Source organism: Branchiostoma floridae, chromosome 5, assembly GCF_000003815.2.
Source record: "Branchiostoma floridae strain S238N-H82 chromosome 5, Bfl_VNyyK, whole genome shotgun sequence".
NCBI lineage: Eukaryota > Metazoa > Chordata > Leptocardii > Amphioxiformes > Branchiostomatidae > Branchiostoma > Branchiostoma floridae.
Genome location: NC_049983.1, coordinates 12,559,378 through 12,569,354, shown reverse-complemented (window position 1 = coordinate 12,569,354; position 9,977 = coordinate 12,559,378). Strand labels below are relative to the sequence as shown.

At 40.1% G+C, this 9,977-nt stretch overlaps 1 protein-coding gene across 3 annotated transcripts; it reads right to left on the bottom strand.

The window, feature by feature from the left end:
* Window positions 1-1,967: 1,967 nt before the first annotated feature.
* LOC118415803 (interleukin-1 receptor-associated kinase 4-like) lies at window positions 1,968-9,830 on the bottom strand. 3 transcript variants are annotated; one of them, XM_035820631.1, is made up of 12 exons: window positions 9,726-9,830; window positions 8,170-8,351; window positions 7,659-7,807; window positions 7,068-7,211; window positions 6,652-6,714; window positions 6,341-6,507; window positions 5,847-5,911; window positions 5,256-5,373; window positions 3,707-3,816; window positions 3,110-3,293; window positions 2,769-2,825; window positions 1,968-2,398 (listed from the first exon to the last, which is right to left on the bottom strand). In XM_035820631.1, the coding sequence occupies exons 2-12, from the start codon at window positions 8,346-8,348 to the stop codon at window positions 2,219-2,221; spliced, it is 1,416 nt and encodes a 471-aa protein (XP_035676524.1). In that variant the 5' UTR covers window positions 8,349-8,351; window positions 9,726-9,830; the 3' UTR covers window positions 1,968-2,218. The 3 variants fall into 3 exon arrangements, with proteins under 3 accessions (XP_035676524.1, XP_035676522.1, XP_035676525.1); XM_035820629.1 differs by lacking the exon at window positions 9,726-9,830 and adding an exon at window positions 9,106-9,655; XM_035820632.1 differs by lacking the exon at window positions 9,726-9,830 and adding an exon at window positions 9,093-9,652.
* Window positions 9,831-9,977: the final 147 nt, after the last annotated feature.

The following is a 9,977-nucleotide window of genomic DNA, read 5'->3' as shown; positions in this document are numbered from 1 at the left end:
TGCATAATCACAATTATTGCTTAGAAATTGATAAGACAAAACATTGTTTAAGTAAGTTGAGTATGGTAGATTTCCAGAGCAAATGTGGTTTCTCCTCATTTTCTGCATAAATTATGATAATGAGTAATAGTTACTGACACCAAAACTTGTCAAAATATTTTTCTTAGATTAGTGAAACAGTAAATACATAGAAATGACAAAATTATCCAACAGAAATACGTCTATGAGCAAAACAAAATGGGGTCAAAAATGACCCCATACGGTCAGATTCGTCGTAAAAATGTAACGGTCGGATGAGGGTTAAAGAACAAGAAAAATACAAAATCTGACAATACAAAAGCTTGAAGGGCGCATAGTTACATGTACCTGGTTTCGGTATCTACATTGATTAGAAATACACCTAAAAATTTTGTCAATTTACTTGACATAATAAAAACTGTCATAGAAAATCACATGAGTTAGGCTACACTGCTAGCTATAGAGAGTTACATGTACCATACAAAAAGTTGGTACAATATCTAATTGGAATAAGTCTTGAGATGCCCTGTTGTTACAATGTGTACATCATCCACCCTCATGTACCCATCAGTCTGGGATAGAAAACAGCCCTCCATGTGACAACTCTATTGGCAGTTTCTCAGTTAAAATCATGATAATATTTGCTTTGTATGTAAGCACAACAAGCCAGTGAAAACTTAATATATACACAAGTAGACTGTACACAAGGACCAATACCAATTTCAATTTTTTTTTTTCTATCTACCCATAGGTCTGTACCTTGCCTAAAAATATATAACAATTTTGGTCTTTATTTCCCATTTCTTGGTCCACTTTATCATAATCTTCATCAGGAGGCACAAGATGATTTCAACTAACAGTATGTATTTGCCATAAATCTCTCCTTAGCTCCAGCTATAGAAAATGGAAGAAATGTTGGAGTGAAAATATCCCTTACAATATGTTGTCATGAGACTGCAGTGTTTCTGATACATTGTACATTTCTTCCTAAACAGCACTAAAAATAATATATTTTTCCACATGTTGGACACTACAAGGGGGTTTTCGGAAAACCCTGTCCAGTCCAGACAGGGAAATGGGGCGGAAAACCCTGTCCAGTCTAAAAAGAGGGTCTGCATAGGGGTTCCTGGCAATGATTAAAACTATTACTTCAGACAGCACTTACACTAAACTGATACATATTACTATAGAATCGGCAGCATAATGAGTGACCCAAATAAGGTGCAGTATGCATGCACACAAAATCAGTTCTGTCAAATGCAAAGTACCCAATTAACACTTATCTGGTAGGACATGAGGGGGAGAGAATTACACCCATTGTCCATCAAACAATGGATAGTGAGTGTCCGTCAATTTCGGGTTGTTAAATAGTGGCAATACATTACAAAGACAGGCTTTGAAAGGTTTTCTTTAAATGATAAGTCTGCAGCACTCATTTTGAGAGCTGGTCTGTTTAAATCCTGGTTTAATAGAATGACTGCGAAAGGTTTCAATATCAACACGACTTTAGTACACAATGTTATAACATTACATATATTTTACAATGCACTACAATAAAGCCGAGATGGCATTTTTCAAACCCTAGTACAAGTTGTGAGCTATATAGAACTATGTATCCCTTTAAAGGTTATGTGTTTTGTTTGCAAAATTATGCCGTAAGGCTAATAGCATGTTCTGTCTCAAAGACTTAAAGAGTAGAAGTTTTTATATGATGCACAGAAGTAACAATGATGGATGATTTTTGGTAAGTTATAATTTTTGTATGACATTGTGTCACACTTCAAGTTGATGTTATTTCTGTGCTTAGCCATTTAAAGATAAAAAAATGTTGTTGTATACTAGTACTTAGTAGCTTACAACGTATACCCCCATGCAGACCCTCTTTTCAGACTGGACAGGGTTTTCCGCATTCCGGACTGGACAGGTTTTTCCGAAAACCCCACTACAAGGTGACAGAATGATTTCTTTTCCCCCAGTAAGGCCTACACGTACATTACATTCCAAACCGGGGCCCGGCCAGGCAGGTTTCAGGAAGGAAAAGTATGGCATGAAAGACACCATTATTTAAGAATTATTTGTGTATATTTTACATATACATTTCTATTTTTCATTTCCACAAACAGCCCAACCGGGCCCAGGTTTGGAAATGTGACGTTGTCTAAGAGCAGCATCCTCTTCACTCTTCTCTCATTATTAAATCTCAAATACAGTCCAAATTCTTTTTCACTGTCACCATCTCGGGTCGGTCTCTCTTTTTGTACTCTAAACACTGAGTAGACAGAGTGAAGAGAGCCGTTACGAGTGTGGGTGTGGACTCCCCGGCCTGGGGGTCCACATGGGGCAGAATGTCCTCAGCCTCCACATCCTCCGCCCAACTCACCTGGGGACACATGGCAGGGAGTGTTATGGTACGAGTAAATGTTTAGAATGGTTTATTCATACATACATGTATACATACATACATAGAAATTCCAAAACAACATTGCAGTCTTTTATACCTTGCTGTAAAACTGTCTGAATTAAGTTCTAGTCTTAAACAGCATCCTAAACTTATACAACATAACGGACAAACAAGGCTAAAAATAGCAATTATCAACCTTACCATTTAATGATAATGTGTTTTAAAACAGACTATAAAACAGTATTTCAGAGAGTAAACATGTGGGGAATACCACTGTTTTTGTACCTGAAGACAGAACACATAAACAATGATCCTCCCTCCATCACTGTGTTTAGAATGCTGAACTTACCAGGTCTTTTTCGTTCTCTTTCCAACCAGGACGGCCTGTAATCAACTCCAGGAGAACCTGTACAGGGTAGAATAAAGGACAGTGTTTCTTTTTGTTTTATAATCAAGATGTTCACACAAGTAGTATATATGTACAGTGTAACACAATACATTGAGGAGGATTTCTCAGTTCAGTTCATCCATCTGGTGATGCTATAAGTCCCTCCAGATGACTCTGTCGTGCATGACAGACAAGAGGTCCCTGCCTTGGAGACCAACATCCTCCTCAATCACCCTCTTAAGGGTCAGGGATGGTCGACGCATGGAGGATTTCTAATAGAGAAAAAAGACCTGGGTACTTACCACTCCAAAGCTGTAGGTATCGATCTTGGGGCTGACCTCGCCTCTCATGGCCTCGGGCGCCATGTAGACGCTGGTGCCGAACACGGTGGTGGTCTGCTGACTGGTGGCTTCGGATGGAACCACCCTAACCAACCCAAAGTCTCCTACTTTAGCAGTGTTGTTCCTGTCTAGAAGGATGTTTGCACTGGGAGGAAAAATCATACACAGTAAGGCATTACTTTCTTTCTGTCTACTGTCTTTCAAAAACAGTAATAAATTGAAGGATATAGGAGTTTTCTTTTACTCAATCAGTTAATCTAACCTTAGCTGACATTGCGATGCCTGTCTGACATCTTCCTCAGAGCTTCTAACTGGAGTTCTGCTTCTTGCTGCTATATGTAGCCAATGTAGGTGGCGCTTTTGTGGTGAGAACACAATTTCCTAAACATGGATAAAATTGTACCCCCCTTCGTCACGTCAGCTAAGATGAGATTAACTGGTTGTGTAAAAGAAAACTCCTATATCCTATGATCTACCAACCTGATAAAATCATTTTTGGAAGTAATGAATTGTATTTCCACAAGTATTCCTGATTGTAATAAACCAACTGACACTGACCTTTTGATGTCTCTATGAACATACTCATGTTCGTGCAGGTGGCAGACCCCAGCAGCTGTACCCTGGGCGATGGCCAGTCTGGCCAGCCATGTCAATGGTGGTTTGCCATCCTAAAGACACATTACACACAAGAAGAAGCATATTATAGATATTGTGTGTACAGTCAAACCTGTCTATAGCGGCCACTCAAGGGACTGGTCAAAATTGGGCATTATAGAGAGGTGGCCGCTATAGAGAAAATGCTGATTAATTGACACAAGTAAAAAAGTTACACATGGTTTTAGTAACAACTGATCTTTATTCACATAATCAAGGAGCTTTTATGTGTAGCACTGTACATGCACTGCAATGATTGTTACACTATATGTATTAAGAAAACAAAAGCTAAATAAAAGTTTTAAATGTTCTACAGTTGATATTGTCTGAAGAGACCGGTATCGTCATATCTCTTTGATCTTGAATCGGCTTGTATCCTTTGATACTTCGCCGTCCGTGTGTTCCCTCCCGCATTCACACGTAAGATTCCACCATTATGCTAATGTGGTCCTCATAAGAAAAGCCTGTCATTTTAAACTTATCTCTTGATAAATGTAAGAAAACAATCCACCATAGTCTGAAGTTCATATCATTTTATCTGTGTAACAATGTTTTTGTAATGTAAATTAACCTCAGCAATAGTGTATCAGAACGTAACTTTGCCACAATTTACCTCTGTAATAGTGGTGTCGCCTGTTGACCTTATATGACCTCGTTTGTCGGCGGTAAGGCAGTTTTGTTTTGAAAATAAAGAGGTTTTAAATCCGGCGTAGGGTGAGATACGGCTGCTGTATGGCCGAATGCGTGCTGGACTGTAGATCAGCCGTCCGCCGTGGCCGTAATCGGCAGTGTTTCCGTGTCTGTGGGACCGGAAATCGTGTGGCCGTGGCCTCGTTGGGCAGGTGGCCGCTAAGCCTATTTCTTAATCATTACAAATCCAAGGGACCTACAAAAAGTGGCCACTATGGCCAGGTGGCTGGTATGCAAAGGTGGCCGCTAATACAAGTTTGACTGTATTTTCAAACCTTGCAGCCTGGGAACATCCGGAAAGTAGTTTGCTCCTGCGCTTATTATACACTACATAGAGTCGTTTCTCTGCCGTTCCGTCTGGCAACCCTGACATATATAACATTTTGGCTGAGGGCACTGATTGGTCCCTACACATCAGTAAAGAAAGGAATGGGCTCACGCGCTTGCTCAAACAGGCATTCCAACACCCAAAACTCCCTCCATCCGTTTGTGGGAGGCCAGATGTCATTGAACAAGTGCTCTAGAACCCATTCCTTAATTCACTCATTAACTGATATCACCACCAAAAGGTTTGAATGACAGAATGTGCAGCTCTCCAGACGGGTAGCAGAAGTGAGCACAGGAGCAAACTATATATATATATATTACCCGGATGGTACCCAGGCTACAAACCTTGTACATGTAGTAAATTAACTGTTTGCCTGTCATGTCAACTCTGGCATCCAGTATTTGTCTCAAAGCACCACTTCAAGAAAATACTAACCTTACAAGCTAGCCTGTCCTGGAGCGAACCATTCTCCATGTAGAGGTAAACCAGGCAGGGATGTTGGAAGTTGTCTATGGAGTAGCCAATGAGAGGGACCAGGTTCTCATGGGAAAATCTGGGGAGGGGGACACATGGAACAGCACCTAACTGATGTATCCATTTGATGTAAATCTGGACCATATTCAGCAAGTATGTCTTACAATCATGTACATGTATCTACATCATTGACCTATGAATGGTTACATTCTTTGCCATGCAATCATACATGATACTGTTTGGTGGATAGGAACATTTGCTAAATATTTAAACCTCACCAATAAAACATTATACATGTATTGACTTGACCTACATGTACATATAGCTAGTATTGTGCATCATGAAATATTAGCAGTGACCTCTCTTCTGTAAATTTATGGCATCGCAAATATGCATTTCCAATGCATTACGAACTACAGAATGTCTTCAACAACAAAATTTCAACACCACAAAAATCTCCCTTCCCTCTAGCTACTCCTACAGCAAAAGGAAACAGTGTGTGAAGGAGCCTACTGTCAATAACTATGTTTTTACTTGTGAATGGACCCTTACCTGGACAACACATTGACCTCTTGTGTGAAGGCTTTACTGGCATGTTGTGTCATCTGGTCAGTTGGCTGGGAACACAAAAGAAATGTTTGTCTTTATCTGTACTTGTGCAATATGAGGAGATCTGGGAAACCTCATGGCAAGATGGCTACTTATCAATGTTACTTTGTCCTCATTACAGAGGTGGCGGCACCATGTATCTTTGTCCTAAGTCTGACCGCTTTAAATTACTTTGCAGTGTACAGTAGAAGCCAGTTAATTGCACAACGGATTAATGCACACTTCTGTTAACTGCACGGAATCCCAAAATCCCAAACCGATGCGACCCAGCTAGATAACTTCGCATTATTGCACCAGCCGGATAATTGCACGAAATTCACTGGCAACTAGGCCATGCAATTAAGCGGCTTCTATTGTAGTTTCAACTAGCTTGCAACTTTGATGATAATACCATACACGAGTAAAGAAATATCAAAGAAACAAACCTCTGAACTTACCTTCTTTAATCTCTTCACAGCAACTACAGTCCCAGATGTTAGAGTCCCCTTGTACACCGTACCAAAGGCACCCTCTCCTAGCTTATTGCCTTGCTTGCTCAGTGGAAAGTCATTGAAACTGTTGGTGATCCTCTGTAGCTCTGTATACCTGAAATCCTGCACCCCACCTGAAATCAGAATGAACAACAACGACTACTCATTATAGATCTGCAGGCTATAGATCTGCAACTTATAAGGATTTGGAATTCCTAACAAATTGCAAACATTTTTACAGATAATATATGTCATGATAGACATACATATATACGTACCCCCAGAGGATACTTGCACAGGTGCCTCTGCACTGGATGAATTTGACGGGAACTGGTACTCAACTATTAAGAGGATAAAAATCACGAATGAAAAAGGTATAAATAACTACACAAACCACAAATTTTACATTTTTTATGTAATCAAAACTTAGGCGGTACATTCCCGTTGTCCTAACTTTTTTAGGATGTACCAAATGCAGGAATTGACCGTCTTGCAAGGGACATTATGTACCATACATGTTCTAAATGTATCCAACAAAAAAAGTCAAGGCTAGGGATCATGGATAGGGGTGTATGTCCAAACTGTTGGCCTACTTTCAAGTTTGGTGCAGTTGTGATCATTTTCATCATTTTGATTCCCTGTCCCTTTTGATACTTCCAGGTATATGTACAGAAATAAAAACTCTTCTTCCCACCAACATAGCTGCTCTCCTGCCCAGGTCTGGTCTCCCCTGGCCAGTCGGACTGTGTGGGGGTTCTGGGGCTGACAGGCTGCTGGGGGAGGGTGGGCTGTTCAGACAGGCTCAGCTGGGGGGCTGTGTCTTCTGTAGGGGCTGAACCTGGGGCACAAAACATCAGCCAACAATCTTAGGTGTTGCACAAGTCTGGAAAGAGCAACTTATCATAACAAACACAGTGTTTTTGCATTGTTGTACTATACAGGTGTAAGATCTTACATCAATACATACATGTACAACACTCTTCAGTTTAGTTTGGGAGCTACATTCAAACTCGAAACTTAAATATCCAATACAAAATGACTTTAGTTCTCCAAATCCAGGAGCCTTCTTCAGAAATAATGACCTAATCATTTCCAACATGTGACCTTGAGGACATGTGATGTCAGTTACAGGTTTAAGGTACCCAGAAGTCAATAAACTAGAAAGGACATTTCAAGACTTTGACAAAATTTGAACAAGGTGACTGGAAAAAGAGAAAAACAAATTCCACCACAAATCACATTTTCAATTTTCAACAGTAATGAAATATATGACATTAACCCTAACCTGGTATGAGCATGTTAGCCACTCTGTAGAACTCCCCCTGCAGTAAAACCTCCACCAGCTCCTGTACTGTTGTGTTCTGTGTGCCCCAATCTTGCAGGAGGGCGATGGTGGGGCTGCCATCTCTCTTCATATACTCCATCTCAAACATACTGTAAACAACAACAATAATAAACATGGGTAAATAACAATGGCAATGGTCAGGATGGCATCTCTCTTCATACACTCCATCTCAAACATACTGTAAATAACAAGAACAACGGGTAAATTAAATGGCAATGGTCAGGCTTCATACATGCCATGTCAAACATACTGCACACAACAAAATTCTGTTAATACATTTCTACCAGAAACAGAATCATACCCCTTTACACACGAAAAAAAATGAGTGGAACATTGAACCAGACAAGCTACAGACCACAGTCTTAAGCTCACCTATACAATCATGAATTTTTTGAAATTTGAATGTTTAGTACAGGAAAAGACCAGGATCAAGCAACAACCAATAACATACTTCATCTTGGTGACGTTATATCTGGGCTGGTTGTTGCCGTGGCCTTTAGTGATGAGAGAGGCGAGGTCCTTCCACCCCTTCAGCTGGCCGGGCGGGTCCAGCTCCATGGCAACCATCTTCAGCGTGGTGTACTGCATCTTACGGATGTACATCTTCGGGTCCAGCGGGGGCGGCGGCATGGTCTGCAGGGGTGAAGACAGGAACTGTGGTCAAATTGGGGATATCTTTATGTTATATTACATGCTGATGTTACAGGTGCAGCTGCTATAAACATAATACTAGAAATTGAAGCATTTCCTGTGATACAGAGTTTCATAATAAGACGAAAATTTCATGTTTACGTTGCACTTGAGCTCTGATTTCAGTACATACATGACCACATGTTATTGATATTAGAGCCGTGGTGCATTTATTGTGTGTTTAGTATATCCCCATATTTGCAATTATGAAATCAACATTCACATTCTGAATATGCTACAATATCAGATGATAATATCAGAAACGTTTAACTACCATCGCCAGACTGGGACTATGTATATTTACATTATGCAAGAAACCAAGGTGTTGATGTTTCATAATTTACATTATTACGTTATTACGTTATAACGTTAATGTTACAGCTGAAAATAGCAACATCAAGTGACTCTGTACATAACGCTTATAACGTTAACGTTATATGAAACAACAGAGCTAAAATGTCATGTCATGTCCAGGTTTTCAGATGGAACATTCCTCCACTGGACAAGAATCCATGCTGGATTAATTAGGTAACATTAACGTTATATCTTTGTGGTCTCTGTTGCAACTTCAAAATTATGTTATTATGTTCATAGTCATACCATCAGTTGATGATGACATCATCACATCATAATAAACAACACTTATCATTATAAATATTCATTTCATAACGTTACAACATTGACCTAAGATACCAACCTCTTGGTGATCAAAGACTTCCTCCTTCGCTGGCATTTTTGTCAGGCTCCCCATTGTTGTAATGTTCCTCGGCATAGATTATTACTAAAACTTCTTTCACAATGGCTAAAGACTCAGCAATTCGCTGCTAAGTTATGGTGGCGCAAAAATACACAAGCAACCAACTTCAGAGCAGCTCTGTGACACTTCAAGGAAGGAAATACGTCTCGGGACTGACACGACAACACATGTTATTTCTGGAACTGTTCCAATATCGTCATATTCGGTCATGTTGTGGTGTTAGTTTCTGTTCCTGAAACTTCTGCATCAGTTCCAAGTACGACAAGTTTCGCTGTGTTGTGACTCACATATGGCCAGGGGTTCACACAACCCAAACCAATAACAAGACCTTCTTGCCTTGGTCAGACGAAGAACACCTCATTCTCTCTGTTGACGTGGTACACGTGTCTTTAAGTTGGATATAAAATATTCTTGACTATTTAAACTTTTCCCTTGGATAAGTTTGTGGGAGGGGGGCGTGTTGACGATAGGAAAGTTGCACCCTGTGTTTCTCTACCCCTGCACAAAATGAGCACATCTAACACTTTGTCTTCAAATTGAAGTATATACTGTTTACTTACGTATCGATCAGGTTATCATCCGTAGAATCTTATTATAGCGGAAATTATAGCCAGTTGCTTCCCGGTTAGGCAACTTCCGCACTCGATCGGCGGTCCTCCATGATCAATAACTTTACTATTGAACAACGCCTCTGTCGATTTAGGTGCAAACTGCAGGTTAAGACTGTGTGGCCAGTCCTTTCAATGAGACTATAACCTCGTGTAACTTAACGGCTACATGTAATGTGTTAAAGATGTATCACAGCAGAGTTG